The following is a 21,364-nucleotide window of genomic DNA, read 5'->3' as shown; positions in this document are numbered from 1 at the left end:
TGGTAAGGTGGCCCTTTTCCCTGATTTCTTCAGATGCACTCAACACACTCTGCATTATAAGTAACCACCACTATTATTTTAAAGCAGTGGTCTCCAAACCATGGGCCACAGTGCACCGGGATTATTGTTCAGAACAATAAAACTGCATCACATCTAGTCAAATGGCACTTGTAATTTTGCTTGTGAAACATAGCTTGGAACATTATTGCATGCCATTTTCAAGGGATACTGTTACTGGGAATGGATGCAAGAATGGGGTGCTGTAATTTTTTTTCTTAAATACATAAAGACACAAAATGAAATACAGGCACAGACAAAAAAATTCCACAAACAGAAGATCTAATTTCAAAAAGGGGAGAAGAAAAAATAAGAAATTATAGAGGCATTTGACCAACACCTGACATACTTCACATCCTATACATACAAGGAAGACTTCCAAATGTCCACAAATATCCATTTGTGGTTGTCTGTAAACCATTTGTTCAAGAGCTGATTAAGTCAAAAGTTCTTTAAGATTAGGGAGCTACTTAGCCTTCCAATTTTAATATGTCTTATCTACCATAAGAGCAGAGACCATTTCCACTATATCATTCCATCATACTGGTAAATAGTTCAAAAAGATATAGGCATCAGCAAATATTTAATTTATATATCGCCTTTCTCATCCTCAGATATTACTCAAGGTGATTTACATAGGCAGGCTTCCCTAGACCCAATAAGGGTTTTTACAATATTGTTCTATATATAGAACCTTTTAGTCAGTTTTCCTTCAGGTATAGCCACCTTTCTTAGCATTAGTGACATGTAACATTAATGTGATTTGCAACTTCTAATATTTCAGAACAAGATCAAATAACGTGCCTAAGAGGCACATTTGGTTCAGTACAAGACCAACAAGTAGATTCTTTAACCCTTTACTATGAAGATGCTGTGATGTCCAATAAACCTTAAAAAAATGTTTTGCTGAATTAAACACAGTAGAAAACCCATATTCAGATGTGCTTTTTGGTTGTTTTTTTTACAATTTTTTTTTTTACAAAAACGAGGCATGCCAAAAGAACTGTTATGTTTCATTATCACTGAGAAAACCCACCCCTACCCATAGATATTGCAGATTTACAGCTCTTGGTAATACATTTGTATTTGTATAATTGTATAACCAAGGGTAATACATTTCCCTTGGTTATACAAGATGATGGTCTAGCTCTACATTCCATATTGCTCTAAGTATTTGACCATCCTTTTTAAGTGGCATCAGATGTTTATAAACAAGTATTGCAGACCTAGTGGCTCTAGGAGTACTTCTAATGGAGTTGGAGAAGCAGCTAATCCCGCTGAAACAAATTTTGACTCCAATAAATGCTGTAATTGTAAATATTCACATGCCCACCTTCGCCCCTCCCATTGTTTGTTTTTTCTCCTAACCAATTAGCCTGATAAATTGTAATGGGGTCTAAAGTTCAGTGTTTGGTACTTTTATTAGTACCATCTACAAAGTAGCATCTGGATTACAGATCTTTCTTCTAATGGACTAGCACACCACCTAGTCTAATGGACTAGCACACCACCTATATCACGTAAGACAGTGGTTCCCAGACTTACAAGAGTCACAGAACCCTCTTTCACAGTGGCCTCTTCCTAGCTCTCCTGGGCACCACCATCTTGGATTGCATGATTCTTGCACAATTCAAGACGGTGCACCTGGAAGATGAGTGCCACCATCTTAGGTTGTGCAAGATGTTGCACATAAGCGGAAAGAGGCCACTGGGGACATCCTATAACATCCCTGTCAGTTCACTGTGGCACCCTCAGGCATTGAGGTGCACCAGTTCAAGAACCACTGATGTAAAGGAAAATTGGTCGTATGTAAACTTATTGGTCTTATCATTTAAGAAATTTTTGGAAAGACTTTCAAGCAAATTTAGAATCCAGTTGCTCAGAAGGATATGCCACTATTATATTAGCCAACCTTCTCCACACTTATTAATCTCCACTTTTCCACTAGGACAACTCACAGAATGGACACAAGACAAAATACAGTATTCTTGTACCCTCAACGTGTAACTTCTGTTTAGAACCTGTTACACTGATCAAACTGTCCTCCCCTCCCAGTTCACAAGCAAATAACACATGTACATTAGAATCCAGTGATGTACATAAAATGTGCTCATGTATACATATAAAAAGCTGTACAAACACAAGAAGATTTCAGAAATCTGATATTTCCATTAGCTGGGGGGGTGTCTTCTCCTTTGAAAATGTGTACTTGCATTGTGTCTGGAAAACAATACATGTTCATCATATTGAAGGCAATATGATGCTCATCTATCAGTGTTCATTCATCACAAATATTGTGAAATCACCATTGCTCAACACTTTAAAAATGTCACCTTCCAGAATGGATAAGAGTTGCTCACTGAATGTCAAAGTTTCTGTAGCATTTCCATGCCCAAGTTTTAAATCAGACATAAGTGTTGCCAAAGATCTTTAACAAGTAGGTGTTATTTCAACAGAATCTACCCTTATGGTTTTTTGTTCCCTATTTGGTAAAGCCAGTATGATAATTCTAACAAGACTATACTTAAGGGAATAAATATTCTTATTCCAGAACTGTAGAAATTTCACAGAAAAGACCAGATTTTTCTGTATTATTCAGCAGGGTAATATGTCCTGGTAAGTCACATTATTCCCTTTCAAATATCAGCCACATTGGGCAGTATAACTGCGCACAGAACACTCCCAGGAGGAGAGATCACACAGTTTCTGAAAAAGACAGAAACCAAAATGTCATCATGCACATTCTGTTTATTTCCAATCACTGCTTGTCTAGGGTGGGTCAGAGAGCACTACATCCATTCTCTCCACATTACCTTGAGACTTAGGTTTCAGTTACAATAAACATGGCTTCTGTAATTAGTTCTGTGGTCACACAATTATCACTCATCCTTTAAAGAATTTAAAAAGCTGTGCTGGGTCAATTTTTAGAACAGGTAAGCACGGCATGCATCCCACTACTGCTTGTTTATGAAAGGATGTTCACTGTTATTAAGAGGCAATATTCTATACAAACACAAAGATTTTGTTTGTGATTTTCTAGAAAATGCTGAAAGTTAGCTGAATAAAGAGTAGTAATGTATTAACACCAGAACCAACATAGAATACCAGTGATGTGATCATTTTAATTAAGTACGTAACACACACCCAATCAAACCCCCATTTTTAAAGAACATTCTATGGTTTTAACTAAGGAACAAAAACAATGGTTATGGACAAGGCTTATTTTTACAATCTTTATTAGCTAATCAACATCAACATGCAAAAATAAATGCTAAATACAAACTTCTACCATATGCCTTTGTTTTTAACTATGATGGGGGGCTTTTCGGAGAGTGATAAGGGTGTGATTTGTGGTTGTTAAAATTGAACTAGTCTCTTCTGTAATGAATACCCTAAAGTTACATATCCTGCAAGGCAGTTGCCCAACACTTAAGGTTACCAGCTGATTTTCATGTGAGTACATTCTCAAAGCAAGAAATAAGGCAATAGCACTAATGGTTTGATATTGAATCCTATGCACGTAGTAACTAATAAATGAAGGACTTTTTAACACTATGGTAAACTGGAAAAAGGACAGACGTGCAAGCAGTGTATTATGCCTGCAAAGTTTGGGTCTCTTTGTATTTAATGCAACCTTTCCAAAGATGCTTCAAGAACAGAGGGGAGAAGAAACCCTTATATTTCTCTTCAAAGGAAGATCCTAATTCATTCAGAGAAATCAGCCTTTTGACAGTCTTGTCAACATCTGTTTCATAAAAAGAGAAGTACAGCTGCCCACTGGATTTTTTTTAGAAGGCAGCAGAGAGTAGAAGGATACAAAACAAAAGGGTCTTAGCCAATCATCAACTCAGAGAAAGGAAGCACACTAGGTGCCCGCTTCACACTTTGACACACAGGCATGTTTCCAGTTTGTGTATCTCATGGTGACCACCACAACATTTAAGAGGGAGATGTACATGTGCGCACACTTGGGACCACAAGGTGGACATACATTCTGAAGCGGCAGTCGGCTACCACTCCCTACTGCATGTACCACAGATTTGCATATTTGGCCCCACACATGAGCATGCAATGAAGATGCTGAAAACAGGTCTTAGAAGTGTGAAGTGGCCCTTTGAGATCCACTTTAATATTTTCTCTGGTCAAACAGTCCATTTTTGCATCGTCTTCTGCTGGATGAGTATTTAAGAGTCCAATTACCATTACAAAATCCAAACATTCAAAATTTGTTCCCTTGAACATACAAACTTTTAATCATACTTCCTCACTTTCTAAGTGTGTATGTTGTTGCTCGATGATCTTTGGTCGCAAGAAAAAATGCCACCAACCAATCTGACCCCTCCCCCCATGGTGGCAGGTCTCTTTGCCACACTCAAGATCTCTCTATAGGACATGCCAGAATATATTGTGTCGAATTCCAGCGGCACTTTGTTGTGTATACAAGTGATTTACATTATGTAGACCTTCTCAGCTTGCGAGAAGTTGAAGACCTCTTTGGTTCTTGGGCAAATTACTTTGTCATCTTGACGAACAGAAAGCAAAGACTGGGGGGGAAAAGAGGAAAAAAGTAATTAAGATGGTCACAAAGCTGAAATACTGAACTTTCCCATTGTTCTGCTTCTCTTGAAAGGAGAAACTTAATCTTAAACCTGATTGCAGAATGTTAGGAGTGGGAAATGATCTCATAAGGTTATGAGTCCCCGTCATTGAAGCTATGTTAAACACACTCTGGTCATAGGTGCCCAGCTCTTTTGCTATCCTAGACCCAAGATGTTTGAATATTAAGGCATTTTGTGCCCCAACTACTTTTATATATACATACTCTAGTTCAGTGTTTCTTAACATTTGTCCTCTGCTGTACCACCTCATATTGTCCAACTATTTGAAGTACCACTGGAAGTAACTGGTAATGACATCATTGCCAGTTCCTTCTAGGTTGGGAGGCCAGATGTAATGCAAGAAACAACAGTAAGAGACTCAGGATGGATGGGAGAGTTTTTCTGAATGTGGAAAAGCAGTGGAGCCTTGCCTACTAAACCTGGCCTCCTACTATTGTTTGTTGTGTGGTATTCCTGGTGTTGCTGCTGGGTGACAGGGTCCAGAGGTCCCACAAGTACCACCAGCCACCACCTAAAGTACCACTGATGGTACCCATATCACCGGCTGAGAAGCACTGCTCTAATTCCTTAATTTTTTTTTTTTGAAACCTTAAATAAGATACTGACTAAAAGGATTATCTGAACACAGCTTGTTTATGCAGTTAATTGCCTAGATTTCTCAACTCTGTCCTTTTCAAAGGCTAAGACATAGCAAGAAAATTGAGGTATGCAGCTTTCAGCCTGCAATCTATTACAGGGCATAACAGTCTGATGAAGGATGGGGAGGACAGCCTCTCCACAGATCTTCACATGTTTTCTTTCTCATGCCCAGCAAGTATATGGAAAGAAAAGCAAAACCATGCACTGACATCTGCATGCCTGCTATACATAAATCTCAATTGCCTGATTCAGAAGGAAGTCCAATTAGGAGGGGGCCTACATACCTATAGCTCTGCAATGAATGGAAAATACATACATCACTAGGTAGGCAAAATGGTCATGGTTTCCTGCTCTGATAGCACCACTGCTCTTAGTTTAAGAGCCCCATATAGGTCACTGCTTACTTCATGATAAAGCAGTTCACTTCCTTAAAACGTAAGGTACACCAAATGTCCCCAACTCAAATTTAGTTATCTGTTTAAGAGTTATACCTAGCAGTAAATCCAAATTTGGGACAGAATATTTATGGGAAAGCACTTACATTGTATCCATACACATATCCATTTGGAAGCATCATGGGAGGATTGTTTTCATTCATCACATCTCCTGAAATCTTGCAGACTAGTCGGGAGTTGGCACAGTGTGCCATTGGCAGAGGTTGAGCCAGCTTATTTAGGGATTTGCTACACACAGGGCAGTCAGGGTTTTTTGAACTGCCATCCTCTTTATAACATTGTCTATTTAAAAGCAAGTTAAGGAAGATCCTGTATAGGAATTAAACATTTAAATGATACACAAAAGATGGTTCAGTTGTTCTGTACAACTATCTAACAAAAGATACTGGTAGAGCTGGAGTTTTTCAGTTTTAGAACACCTTACTGGGGGAGGGGAATGGAGAGATGAGCAAAGTAAGAAGAAAAGTAGTCATTAAGATTGTCTATTAAGATACAGGCCAAAAGACTTGTCAGTTCAGCATGTACCAAATCTTACCCAGTCATGCCTAGCACAGAAAAAATGCAAGCGTGGTATCTTAAGGAGCAAAAAAGCAACTACACTTGTACAAGCTAACTTCACAACTTCCTCCTTCTCACACCAGTTTCAAGATTCCTGAAAAGCAGCTCAGAGTCTCTTTACCCTTGGAAATGGTGCAGGATGCAACAGAGGGAGCTGCACTGAGAGAGGTGGAAAATATCAGAAATCTACCCAGACACTTTCCAGGCACAGAGCAACTTAGGACACAACAATTTAATTTTGAACCTCTGGATTAGAAGAATTGATATGCAACATAGCAGATTGCATATCATATAGTCTTTCATAGCTATTGAAAGAAATCTGCTCTGGTTTTTAGACTATTAAGGCCACAATCCTAACCAACTTTCCAGTACTGACATAAGGGCAATGCAACTCTGAGATAAGGGAACAAACATTGTCTTAGCTTGAGGAGGTCTTTGTGACTGTCCCCCGACTGCAGGATGCCCCACTGCACAGGCCCCACTGGCATAGCTATGCCAGTGCTGGAAAGTTGGTTAGGACCGCGCCCTAAGACAGTTCTTTTGAACACAAATTTTTCAAGTCACTATACTGCATAGGAAACACAATTCAAGGCAAACATTTAAGTCAAAAATTTAGCACCCTGAAAATATGCTTTCAAGGATACGGTGTTTTTATAGCTGAGAGTCCAGCCTGGAGTGTTATAGTAAAGACAGAATTGTTCCCCAGCTGATGCAGCCTGTAGTTATCATATCTGAATTGCTGGATCAGCATCCTCCACCGGGCAGGGTCCAGAAGATCCTGTCAAGAATACACAAAATAAAAAAGCAGCTTTAGCAAACCGATGGTCCAATACTATTAAATTTTACCCAATTGGTCCTGAATTAGCGCCCTGCCCCCAAAGGGCATAATTTATTAAATATTATTTTGAACACAGTATGTTTATTAATAGAAATGTGCCAAAAGTTGTACACTATTCTCCAATTATAAAACACTGTGTCCCACATACATATACTCCACTGGGCTGCCTCATTCCCTTCTTGCCTGCTCAGATACTCTGAGAATGCTTCTTGTGGTGCCAGGGCTGGAAAAACATCCATGAGAAACAAAAGGCAGCACAGCAGAGAAGATGAGGATCCTCTTCGCCTGGCTCTTTATAAGACATCATGAAGGCGGTGGTGGATGATGGGGGAGATAGTGTGCAGATGCATGCATTGGCTGGCACAGGGAGGAGAGGTATTGGAAAACCGAGAGGCAGGGAAGGCAGTGGAACTTGAGGGACCGAGCAGCAGATCCACCACCATTTCAGGTGGTGAACCAACTTGAATCAGCCCAATCAAGTTAATGCAGCAGTTCCCAATCTTCTTGGTTCTGTAACCCAATGCATCCTCTGTGGTGAGTTGTGACACAGGAATTACCACAAGATTCGGGAGGCCTCTTCTAGTTTGAGAAAGGTTGGTGATGCACTCTACTGGCTCCTGCAGGCCTCAGAATGCCTTGCATACGACTTGAAAAGGCATTTCTGGTTTAAGTGGCTTTCCAAGGTTTCTGTGGCCAGTAGAGTTTGTCATCAGCCTGGTGCAATCCAAAAGAGGCTTTCCCACCCTCCTGGTGAAAATTTGGCTTCTAGACTTGGAGCCAGATGAGCCAGGGCAGGTGGGTGGGCCCAGATCATGACCCACTGCATGTGGCTCACAACCATTACTGAGGTACGACCCACAGTTTGGAAAAACCTTAACAATGTTTATTTACATAATGGAGTACCTATAACAAGGCATTATATTGGAAGCCTTAATCACAGAGATGCATAACCAATTATACTTCAAAAACCTGCACTGTCTATAGCTGCACATTTATATAAAGGGACAACACAAAGCCCAGGAGACAGGACAAATGTGAACTATTCTTGTAAGAAGTGTTAACTTCTCTTAGAGTCAGTTTTTTTAAGAGCCTATAACTGTCTCCTGAGGTACAGCATTTATTCATAACACATTAAAAACCATTATTACACATTTTTCAATAGGTTTGTCTCCTGCATTTATTGGATTCCTTTGCTATAGCAAAAAAGCAACTGCTAAGCCACTTAAAAGATGAGACAATCCAAGAGCCTGAGCAATATTCAGAAGTCAACAGCTGGCATTAATGCCCGGGAAAGCTAAATGACATCAGGAAAATCAAAACACGCCTACACACCCTCCATTCCACCAGTTTGAACTGTTTAAGCACTCTGGATGCAACTTTCAGGTTCCATATACAGTCTATAAAAGGATCCAATGCTTTAAAAACCACAACTTGAGAATATGAACTGAAGTTCCCTCAAGTTGCAGATTTGCAGGATCACAAGCATCATGAATACTGACTTTTCCCTAGAGACTCAATATCAAAATCCATCTATCCAGAACTTGATAAAGCCAATCAGAACAATGGGAAACTAAATTCAGGTATCCAGGTAAGTTAAAGAGCATCCAACTATACATTCTGGGTAATACTGAGCCTCCTACAGATGAGATAATTATTAACCAGTTAGTATTGGGGGGGAGATATTAACTGAATAAGAACAAGCAGCTACGCATAGGGAAAAGAAATAAATACTAACAGAATATTTCACTGACAGTTACAAATTACAACTGTTCAAAAATCAGTATTTAATAATGAACAAATCAGAGCTGGTGAACATTAGAAAGTATGATTTATCAGGTACACTGCCCCAAACTAATGATGTCCTCGGCTCATCTTTGTACCTGGATTGAAACATACCTTGTAAGGAGAGATATGAGTGTCTGAAGGGAAGGCCAACATTCCCATCACTTGTCGTACTTCATCCAGTTGACTTCCTTCAGCCTGGCTGAAATGTTTTCTTGCATGTCTGAAATTCAGAATTTAGAATGACTTTGCTTGTAACTGCAACACCTCAATTTTTTGGTTGGTTTCCTTGAATTCTACATGCTATCACAAACCAAGCTAACAGGTGTTTTCAAAGCAAAACCTTACAAGTCCAGGAAGTTTTCCCACTCAGCCAATTCCTTAGACATGAAGAATGTCTTCCACAACATTCAGCTAAACCAAGTTCTCAAGGTTACTCATTTTAAAAAATTACATTTTAAAACATGGCTTTTGGTTTTAAGGAGTCCTAAGGTACATCTGGCACAGGCATCATGCTTGTGTTGATTAGGAGACCAGGAGCATGAGGAAGGTTTGTGCAGTTTCTCCAGCATCTCAGATTAGTATTAACTATGGAGCCTTCTGTCTGTACCAATACTGACCATTACAAGTTTTAACAAAGGTTAACAAATCAGTTTTAAACTCTGGTTTAAATGGTAATCAGAGTTTGCATTAACCATGATTACTGAAGGGACAGACTTATAGATAAGATTCCTTGCTGATTAAGTAAGGGATGGAGAAATTTGCATGAGTGCAATTTGTTGAGTCTGCAACAGACTGATCTCCTAAACGTAGTCAGAGGATTGCTAGCTTTTTTGCATGAGACCTATATCCTAATATTGGCAAAATCTATAATGTAGATAGAATATTAGCATTAATACTATAATTTTAAAAAAATAAATGCAAGGCAGCTGGATTCAAATACTGTCTTGCACAAGTAAGGAGACTACAGAATTAGTTTTTAGAATTTTATGATTGTGGTATTACAATCCATCCTTCCAGACATTCAGCCCTACTATATCCTGAAAGGCTGTTGTGCATCTCATAACCATCATCTCTGTGAATAGTTCCCCACAAAATCCTAGGCATTGCATCCATACATAGTGTTCTGAATGCCATTACAGAACACTTTGCAAGAACCCCAGACTGTTGAATACAGATAAGCAACTTAGCTGGCAGCCCTTCCGCTGTGAAAAGCCAGGGAAGTGAACCACCACCACAAGGGTTTCACAGCACTACCGGCTCCTTACCAACCCAAGATGTTCATGAAACTCTAGCAAAGAGAAGAGAAGGTGACCACCTCAATCATCAGGTCACACAAATAATTGTAAGGTACAACCTCTACTTCCAGGTCTAAAGCAACAACAAAACTTCACTGAGGAAGGAGTAAGAGGAGCATTTCAACATCAAGCAGTACAGGGCTAAGCTCTAAACAGAAGCAGTTTTGTAATGCCTCTAGCAACTAAATATCAACACAGGCTTCTATGTCTGATACACAGAACAGGAAACAGGAGATTTTATTTAGGTCACACTGCACCAATCTCTAGATCTCAGCCTTTCCTTGGATAGTGCAACTGGGGCACACTGAGCCCTGCACTTTCATGATCAATATATGACCATAATAGAGGGGCTCCTGCACTGGTTCCCAGGCTAGACTACATTTCAAACAGTAACAAACATACACTCTTGCTTTACTTCTGATAGAGTTAAGTATCTTATACCTCATGATGGAAAGCAATACCCTTAAAACCTTATAATTACAAAAACCAGTCATTTTTCTTATTACCATATCCAATAGCAGTAAAAAAAACCTGATCTGCCAGAATGGATGGCTTTTTCACTTACATTACTATTTTCCACTTAAATTACTATTCTGCCTTACTCTCACTTAAGACATTCAAGGCAGCTTACAAGAATCCAAGAAAAACACCATGTTAATGTTTTCAGAAAACCCAGCAGTTTTAGACACACAGATCAACATCAAGGCATATTCTGCATATCATGCTCTCCAAAGTGTCTCAAACAGAAATGATTTCATTACAGGTCTGAAACGCAAGAACAAATCAAGCAAGCCGGGCTCTGGGGAAGAAAACTGCAGAGTCTAATTGAAGAGGCACTATCCAGTATAGCCACTGCTTCATATTGAGAGGGAGAGAATACAAAGAATGGGGTCTCAGATGAGAATCCGAGTGAATGGGCAGGTTCACGCTGGAGAAGCTGGTCTCATGCTATTTAGGGCTTAAACAGTCAACACTACAAAGTGACACTTCAAAGAGAATTTAAAAACAAAGGTCAAGATAATGAAACTAGTACAGGTTGGGTATTCCTTATGTGGACTGCTTGGGATGGGAAGGTGTCTGGAATTCAGAGTTGTCTGGATTTCAAAATAATGAGAAATGCTGCCTCTTGCTCTTTCCACTGTTACTCATCCATGTGTCTCCTGGCATCTCTGACATTTTTCAACAGTCTCCCTACAGGTACACACTACACAGCAGAAAATAGAACTTACAGTCTATCTCCGCTGTACATAGAATGAGCACAGGACCTTCTAGCATTCACACTACAGGAAGCTTTTAAAGAGTCTTGGACAAAAAATGTCCGATTTCAGAATAGTTCAGATTTCAATGTCTGGATAAGGGGAAATCTACCTGTATAATGAAGTTCTATGCTCCAGCTGGTCTGGTTAGGACTACCAAAGCTGCATTTTGGATCAACTGAAGTTTCTGAACATTATGTAAAGGCAGCCCCATAGTATTCTAATCTTGATGTTACAAGGACACGCTTTACCAAGACCAGATTAAGCCTTGTCAGGAAAAGGCACAGCTTGCAAAATAACCCAAAAAGGGGAAGAAGCACTTCAGTCACCTTGACATTCAGGAACATTATATATGATCATGCAACCCTACGCGTGCACTGTACCCTATTCAAAGGGTATTTGCTGCTGTAGTAAGTAAAAGTGCTTTTGCTATGGCAGTGGCACTGTCATCTTGCTGCAAGGAGACACAATAGGTTGAACTATGGGCAAAAAGATGTTCCCTTACTCCAACGGTTCCAAAACTCCTTGGGAGTTTGGGAACCAGGGCAAGTCTTGGCAGGGGAGGGGCAAAGGCAGCGACATGACCCCCAAGGTCATGCTGCTACCAGGGGCCAGGGTGGGGTTTCTACTCACAAATCGATGCAGCAATCTCCAGGGCATGCAGGGAGCCTCATGGAGTGCAGGGCTCCCCAAGTTTTAGAATAGCAAAGTGATTGAAACAACTTCCGGTTTTGCGATGGCAACCGGAAGTAATTTCCAATCACTTATTTTTGCTATTCTAAGCCTTGGGGAGCTATGCAAAGAGCTCCATGAGGCTTCCTGCACCTCCTGGAGACTGTTGTTGCAATCTGTGAGTAGAAACGCCCCCCCCAGCCCCTGGCAGTGGCACAACCCTGGTGATCATGTTGCTGCCTTCCCCCACCCCTTAAGGGGCCAGAGGATGAGGCTCACAGGTTGAGAACCTCAGCCTTACTCCAACATTATAATGTTGCCACTACAACAAGAGCAAAGCGAGAAAGACTTAACTCACTCTGTTTATGGCAGGAGGTCTGGTCTAGAGGGTAGAGCCTCCATTTGCCTGAAGATAACATCCACAAGGTCGCCAGTTCGAGGCCACTGGCACCGTGCGACCTTGAAGCAGCTGACAAGCTGAGCTGAGCTATTTCCATCTGCTCTAAGCGTGGGAGGATGGAGGCCAGATCAGAATGAAACATCTGAATTGTTGTGGCTCTTGAAAGATAGAGCCTTCTTTCAATTGTAAAAATCCCTACGGGGATTTAAATTAGCCTGCCTATGTAAACCGCCTTGAATAAAGTCTTGAATAAAGACCAAGGAAGGCGGTATATAAATACCTGTATGTATGTATGTATGTATGTATGTATGTATGTATGTATGTATGATTATTATTATTCTGTGAGGCCAGCAGTTAGTACAGCTCTTTGGTCAAGACTGTGGTTGCATAACTACATGTTTGCTGAATACAGTTATTTTAGAGCATGAGTTGAAAGGCATAGCACACTACTATGTCAAAGCAACAATATAATTAAGAGCTGCACTGCACAATGACACTATTGTTCTAAAATGGCTTGAAGAACATGAATCGGAACATGGAATTTCAGTATCACAATCGGCCATTTAACCCCTGAATTGCTGCATTATGCACAGAGCCAAGATAGTGCAGCAGTTAGGGAGTTAGACCTGAAAGATTCAGGTTCAAGTCCCCTGTCAGCCATGAAGCTTCCTAGGTGATCACAGGCAGTCACTATTTCTCATCCTCATCTACCTCACAGGAATGCCTTCCTCAGAATGGTTGACTTGGCACCCATTTAACCACCTATATTACGTCAGATGAAATTTTTTTTAATGTTGTTAAAAATACTTACTACTTTTTTTGCTTAATACTATTTGCTTATGTGTTTTGTTATGAATAATATATCATTGTTTGCAAGCAAGTTCTCCTATTCACTTCAATCAATCGTTAGCAAGTCTCACACTAGTGAAAGCTATGCTCATGGAATTCGATCTTGCACATTATCAAAAAGCTTTGGATTTCTTATATCAGAAACAAGTGCTTTAAAAAAACTACCTGCCTATTATGTGATATAGAAAAAATATGAACTTAGAAACAATTTGGTTCTTGTCTTTCACTGCAATGTTATATTTCATACAATAAACCTAACTTTGGTTACGTAAAGCTGTGTTCTGATCTCTGGGAGGGAGTTCAAGTAATTTTCTCTCCCCACATTAATGACTGCGTTCTCTCAGACAAGTTACACAGTGAGTGTCCAGTTACCCAAAGAGTGGGGATGATGCAAAAATGACTGGTTAAATGTAGGACACTGGAGGAGTTCCAACTCAGTAACCCAAAGATGTCTTTTAAATTGAAGCAAGTATTTCTGATTATAGGTGCTTTCATGGTTCATTTAAATGGTTGCAGCTAGTTAATGCATTTTAGGATGGACTGAATTCCAGTAGTAAAGCTGGGATTTACTAGCTTTACTAGTGGGACACCCCCCACTCCTAATCCAGGGTACCCAGTAATAACTGGGATGCTAGTTAGAAGAGGGGTTAAAACTATAGGGGATCCAAAAGACATCACAAGTCCTCTGCCCAAAGCTCTACAATCCTAAGGAGGGAATATTGTGTTCTTGTGCCACAAAACATTCCTGTACTGTACAGAGAGAAGAGTTTTAACTTCAGGCATACATTCTCCAACCCTACTTCCTCCCCTCTAGGGCAGTGTTTCTCAAACTGTGAATTTCAGGTGAGTCCCCATTCCTTTCAGTGTGTACTTTATTTTTAATATATTAAAAATGGTATGGTATGACTACCATGGTATGTGGCTGCATTTGGGGAAACGTTGCAGATCTGTTTTAATTAGGCTACTATGTATATCCTTTCAACAATGAAAATCAATGGGACTTACTCCTGGGTAACTGGATAGGCTTGTAGCCTTTGTGATGTTTGGGGAATTTTTTAAAAACTGATCAGCGACTGTTTTGGAGGGCTAGGAGGGTGGTTCTTTATTTTAAATATTTAAACTTATACTTAATGTAGACTTAATTTAATTTATTCAATTTGATTTTGTCATAAGGGGTGTTAAAAATTTTCCTGCTTGATGATGTCATTTTCAGTCATGACATCACTTCTGGGGGGGCGTCCCAACAGACAGTCATTCTAAAAAGTAGGTCCTAGTGCTAAAACGCTTGAGAACCACTGCTCTAGGATATTTTAGACATTAGCAAGCCAATTATTTTTCCATCTTCTCTTCCCTGCCCCCACTCCATTTTCCTACTATGGTGTTTTTCTAAAAAACATCTGTACACCCTGCTTCAACTGCATAGACTTGATTGATTCACACAGTCTGCCCAACTTCTGGCTTCCTTACACCCTTTTAACTTTTCCTTATGAGACAGGAATGAAAGCTAGACAATATATTCAGGTATTTGCCATTGTTTCAATTGTACAGCAACAGTGCAAGCTCACTAAAGAAATGAAGAAAAGATGGGAGTCCGCCCCCCCCCCCGCAAGACAATGAGATTTGCTTAGCATTTTCTTATTTCTATATATCCTGTTTGAAAGATCACACAGGTGCTATAAGCTAAAGGGTTGTTTTTGAAAATTTAAAGGAAAAAACTTTTAAAAAATGTTTACTTATGCATCTCTAGAGAGCCCCCAAATGCACAAAAAACAGTTTTGCATCCAAACTAATAAGCATTCAACCACTTCAGTTTGCCATTAGATGAAATGATAAAGATATCCATAGTGTGGTACTCTGATTTTCATTGCTAAATCCTAAGGAGGTGAGTGGAATGCTAACAAAATGACAGAACAAAATGACAGATGGTTGTCCAGTGGTAAGTTTGTATTGCACTTTTAGATGATTCCCAAGCCTATGAAACGAATTAACAATTTTTAAAGTGCAAACTGTTAATGATAACTTCATACTGTGTGCTGTGAATAAAAATCGGAGTTAACTTTCAATCAAACATCTTTCCCCATGGGAAAATTGTTCTGATTTCTCTGAGAATTTTCATATTTCAATGAACCAACCATAAGGATTTTGCACCACATGGCAGGAGTTAAAAGAAAGTATTTTGAAAAATCATCTCACATCAAATTCAGATTTTTCTTCTCATTCTCATTTAATGTTTTACACATGTATTTCACATATTCCAAGGCACTCCAAACTTATGTAACTAAACAAGCCAGAAAAATTATTCCAATTAGAGTCTGACTCACAAAAGGCACAAACCATATCTGTACAAGGAAACCATTACTCTAAGAAGCCAAACAGTGTGAATGTTTGGCTTTTGAACTCAGAGTTCTACAAGAGAAAATGTTGTTTCAGTAACCATTTTGTCTAAACATTTTCAAAATTCCAAAAAAGATAAATATTAATTAAAAAAATCACAAAGTGTTTAAGAACAGCAATGCTGATAAGACCCTTTGCTGGTAGAGCTTCTGGGTGCTGCTCTAATTACTTTTTTAAAAAAATGAAAGAATGACACTCTCAAGAAATTGTTTGGTAAGCATCCTATTTTCATACCTCACAGCATCCAGTCTCTTGTTCTGTCGAATGAGTTCAATGAACTCCTGAATCCTTAGGCTGAACTCCAGACAGCTCTGAGATTAAAGACAAGACAGGGTCTTAGATGTGGCCACAGCAGCATTGCACAGCGAATGTTCAGTCCTTCAGATACTTAGCCTGTGATCCTAGGCATGCTTACTGGATAGTAAGTTACCTTGAAGTCAACAGGATTTACTTTGAGTAAATATCTTTAGGATAGCGGTGTTGCAAATGCCACAGAACAGTTAATGGCATTCAGCTCTACTTATTTGCTCTTAAAGATTTATGTAGCTCAAGTATGCTACTTGATTGTGACTGGAGGCTCTGAATAAACTTTAAAAGCACATAAAAGCTACTCATATATCGAGTAGATTAAAAAACATGTTTAAATGATCAAAAATCCAAATGTTTACATTGAATTTCTTGGTATAATATTCTAAATGAAAGTTAACTGTTACTGAAAATAGTTTCCAAGAAAGAAAAGAAAAGGCACTTTAACTTCCCATGGGGCTAAGGAAGGAGTTACATTTGAACACTAGCCTGAGTATTCCCCATTCCCTCATTGCTTAGATAAGGATACCACAAAAAACCCATTTAGTTTCATGCTCAAGAAAGCAAAAATGTTATTGTTCCTCTGGTAAAAACAAGTTGGTGAGGTTTAACAAACTGATAGTGTTCTCTAATTCAGATCTGCACATCAAACGTTAATAAAATAGTTAACAGACCAAGTACTACATTCTAACGTTGTCTTCCTTCAAATTTGTTCATTTTAACATAGAGAGTTAGTATATTGAAATAGCTTTCATTTTAAACTTATCTGCAATTTTGTTCTCATAGGCATTTGTTATCGGAGAGTATTGTAACGTTTTGCATTTTGGCAAACAAATATCAGTAAATGGGCTGCAATTCTAAGTTTCTTTGTTAAGTGAGTAACCCACCTAAGCAAAAATTTACTTAAGACATACTATACAACTTAGAAGTTTATGCACAATTCAACATCCACTAGACAATCCACCACATGTCCCACTGTGGCAACAATGTGGTAAATTACAGCGTCAGGATTACAAGTTTTACAATTTTATACTTTAACAGTAGTTGCACCCCTGATGTGTTTGTACACTATACAATGTTTTATGCCTTTCAAAAGCTACCTTATTCCTAAATATAGTATAGCTTGCTCAAACAAACATGAATAAATCTCTCTGTATCAAAGGGGCCTTCCAACATCAATATCGATATATCTATATCGTGGGCAGAAAATCTTTTAAATGAAATTTAATCATTGCATAACATGTTTCAATGATACAATCAAGACAGCACTTGACAGAATTTTGATTAAAAAAAATTTGCAAATACAACTGAACCATATAATTACAAAATAGGGTTGGCAACCTGTACTATACTATGAACTTGCAGAACAGCCACTACACTATACCAGCTCTAAAATAAAGCTATGGACCATCTGTCAAGAGACAAACTCAAGCAAGCTGCTTGCAGTTTCAGTGCCCTACCTGCAACATAATTCATCTCAGAAAGTGACTAAGTTTTACAACAAGATACCACATGTTAAATTCTTTGTGCACTCTTTAAAGCACTAAATAAAATTTTAAAGCACGGAAGTGTTAGTGCATGCAGTTATCCTGCACTAAGACTAAATTTAGACTAGGCAAATTATCTTTCACAATATGCAGTGAGAACCATTTTCTGATTTTAAAAGGTTTTTAAGCAATTTTTCCTCCCATAAATGTGAAGAACCATACTGAGCTTTTTAACTATACACCATATGTTAAGTAAAAGCTTTGCATACTATGTATCTATATCTCAGCAGATATTTTATTGTAACAAGGCCTCATTTTAAGGACCCAGCCATCTCCATACATTTCACCCAGAGCACTTTAAGTCAAGTTTCGTAAACCATTTTATTCATTCAATTACCTTAATACAAAAACAAACTTTATATGATGGTTTTTAATCAAGGTTAACTGAATAAATATTTTAAATCAATGGATATCATAAATTGTTAAATTTAATCCACAATACAATATAATTGCTTGGGACAGCTTCTTTGAGAAAATGAATGAAAGGGTCAATGTTAATTGTTTTAAAACAAATTCAAGCACAAAATGTGTCACTGGTTGCAAAACATTTGTGTTCATTTTAAGTTCCATTCAGCTTAAATGCCTGCGTACCTTCATTTTCCTGAGCCTAGATTTGTTATCATGACACCAAGCTAGACACGTCATTGTCTCTTGTCTTTCCAAGGATTCTTCTACTTCTTTGGCAGTCAGGAACATCTCAATATTTACCAAATCCTAAAGTGGGGGGGGGGGGAGGTGCAAAGTTATTCATCTGAGGAGCTGCACCATTTAATTCATACTTTCATTACATCAAATAGTAAAGAATAAATACCACCATAGTTGGAGGAGGAGAGGTAGAGATTCCACAGAACATTAAATTTCAGAGATTTATATCCTTTCTTACGCACTTCGTATCAAGGTGGCCAACAATACAATAAACCACACCATACACTAGAATGATTCCCCTCAGAGCTTCCAATTATTCCTCCTCCCTCTACAGCGGCCCCCCCCCCCCGCCATGTTGCAGGTTGGGGGTTGAGGCGGGTTCCAGGTCTTGACAAGCTGAAAATCTATTTGATCTTTAGATCAGCAGGCTGTTGATTCTGTGGTTTCAAACATCAAAATGCATCACTTTGGTTAATCCTAGGCTGAGTTTCAGACAATTACCCTTGAGAGTTGCAAGGCAACTGTGCTGTCTATTTTGTAGATTGCATTCTTCTCATTTCAATAAACAAGGCTCAGTTATACTTGGAAAAATCAGGTACACCATTGCACTGCATATCTCTAGCTCAAAATGTTCCCAAATTCTTCATATCAGTCATAACGGAGCATGATGCAAGTAAAGAACTAGCATTTAGGTACAGTAGTATACTTTATATGCTACAGACTATCATGTCAGCTACATCAGTTCTTAATTTGGTATTTATTATCTGCTATCCAATCACAATGACAAAATTACTACCTCTGCCCACATTCTTGCAATGCCAGTGACTCAGAGCACAAATTATATATTAAAATTCCATTTAGCTGAATAGGACACACATGACAGGAAGTGAAAAGCCTGTTTGCAACAAGCTGAATCTAGTATTAATATGCCTAAGGCAAATATTACTTGTAAAAAATTTACAAAGGTGTTTTTACCTAGATCCATTTTGTGTCAGTATCCTCAGAGATTATTATGAGATACATACAAATGTACTGTGCTTTGACAACTCAAAGCAAGTAGTGTCAGTAAGTATAATTCACTTACTTTAAAGGCCCTAATCTATTTTAAAGGGTTTATTTTAGCATGCAAATGAACTTCTGTCCATCTAACTCAAAATGTTTGAATATGGAAAATTGCCAGGAACCTTCTAAAATGGAATACAAAGGCATTCAGAATTATCTGAGTGGACAAACATATCAAGTTACCATGGTGGACTAAACTCTCTCTAGACAGAACTATTCATCACTCAGTAATAAAATTCACACTAGATTGTACCACTAAGATGGAAAACTACACGGTCGAGTGTCCTTTCATAAAAGAACTTCTTACACTTATAAAGTGGCAGTAAGGGAGAAGTGTTCTAGCTTATCCTACCACGTGCTAAGTGGTAGCTGATTTGGCTAGGCCTGCTGGTTGCCTGGAAGTGAGGGAAGAGGCAGAAGATATTCTGAGTAGAAACTGAATGTTCCAAAGTCCTTGTGCTACTTGGATTGATTCAGAAACGGGCAGCATTCACTCCCTTCCACAACCAGGATCTAAATCCCCCAGACTGAAGAATCAAGCAGGTATCCTCCCACTAAGCGAGAGTGGTTCGAAGAAGTCTCAGGGGCAATCTTGCAACAGAATTCTCACCTGCCAGGAGTATGCAGTGCCACTAATTTCGTACAAGAAAGGATCCAGGAAAAAGCTATTCTAGCCTTTTAAAAGCAAGACAGTAACAAATCAGGTAGCATTTTAGCAGCAACACTTGGTTAAGTACAGACCTCAATACCACTTTGCCTGGCTAGTTTTACAGCTGTATTGTAATATCCACATCGCAAAAGATGCTCCACCATCATACGATCCATTCGTTTTTTCTTCCACATATTTGCAGCAGCTGGTTGATCACTACTATGCTCTTTAAGGTGCTCAATTCTACGTTTGCATAGTTTTGCACTCTCATCTTCAGCCTGGATTGACTCCACTGCCTGTATAAAAAGAAAATGCTTGTTCAGTCAGAAGTTTGCATTGCAGAGTCTAAATCTGAAATAGATCAGATTTACTATTCAGCCTATAAACATCGACAGATACAGATGTACACCTAACTACACCAAAAGTTTCACTGTAGTGCCACCTGGGATATAACAAAAATAATCTGTCATCTCATGTTGCTGATGGACATATCACTATGGCTAGAATTAATTGCCTCACATTAACAGCTGTATCATACACAGCCACTCCTGCCCACCACATTATCTAAGCAATCTTATTTGCACAGATCCTTGCAGACGTGGGAAGAACCAGTTACCACACATCTGATGTGCAAATATTTAACAAGAGAACTGTTCTGGCACAGGACAATTCACTTGACCTTTCAATGCCTATTAAAAACTATTTTACAGATACCTTCCAGGGCACATTCTAACACATGTGGGAAGTGGAACCATGAGAACTCATCAGCTTCAATGAAAAACATAGTTGGATTGGAAAAAGATAGGATCAAAGTTGAAATCATGCAGTTAAAGTGTGTCTAGCTCTGAGTCGCATTGCGGCCCCATATTTGTGCAGCACTATCTTAAGTACATTTACCAAGAAGATTAATCAAAGGCCTTACCAGTTAGTATATTCAAAAAACAAGGATTCTAGCCTTCTCATTCTAGGAAGTGGTACACCCAGATCTAAAGTTAAATTTATATATGAATAATGGAAATAGTTGTATCTGCTATGGATTCTTTGTTAGGTCATTCCTATGTACACACACAGGCAAAGCCAATATGGCAAAGCCATGGGTACAGCTGTCAGACTACTAAAGGAAAGCCTTTTTGAAGGCTCAGTTGCTCAGAAGGGGGTAGGAAGTTTGGTTGAGTGGTAGAGCTGCTGCCTATGAAAGCCCAAAGAATAGCTGGGAATGCAGTTCAAAACAGTCAGAAGTATCCATGAGCTGCTGACAGCGCCGACGAGATGAGCCATGCCAGCTGATGAGAGGGGCGAGAAGTTCACCTTCAGTGAGAGTGAAGGGGTTGCCGTCAG

The 21,364-nt window shown here is 39.0% G+C and overlaps 1 protein-coding gene across 1 annotated transcript in view; it reads right to left on the bottom strand.

Annotated features, from left to right (window-relative positions):
• Nucleotides 1–322: 322 nt before the first annotated feature.
• Nucleotides 323–21,364, bottom strand: part of MAEA (macrophage erythroblast attacher, E3 ubiquitin ligase) — a 36,594-nt gene continuing 15,552 nt past the window's right edge. The window contains exons 3-9 of the mRNA XM_066620711.1: nucleotides 20,119–20,322; nucleotides 18,262–18,384; nucleotides 16,052–16,128; nucleotides 9,063–9,171; nucleotides 6,973–7,106; nucleotides 5,857–6,052; nucleotides 323–4,601 (exon numbers count right to left, since the gene is read on the bottom strand). Of these exons, the coding sequence (XP_066476808.1) occupies nucleotides 4,506–4,601; nucleotides 5,857–6,052; nucleotides 6,973–7,106; nucleotides 9,063–9,171; nucleotides 16,052–16,128; nucleotides 18,262–18,384; nucleotides 20,119–20,322 (939 nt within the window). The 3' untranslated portion in view covers nucleotides 323–4,505. The remainder of the gene's footprint in view (nucleotides 4,602–5,856; nucleotides 6,053–6,972; nucleotides 7,107–9,062; nucleotides 9,172–16,051; nucleotides 16,129–18,261; nucleotides 18,385–20,118; nucleotides 20,323–21,364) is intronic.

The sequence above is a fragment of the Tiliqua scincoides genome, chromosome 3 (genome assembly GCF_035046505.1).
Source record: "Tiliqua scincoides isolate rTilSci1 chromosome 3, rTilSci1.hap2, whole genome shotgun sequence".
Classification (NCBI taxonomy): Eukaryota; Metazoa; Chordata; class Lepidosauria; order Squamata; family Scincidae; genus Tiliqua; species Tiliqua scincoides.
Note: the sequence above shows the minus strand (reverse complement) of the source record. Positions and strands in the feature narration are given on the sequence as shown.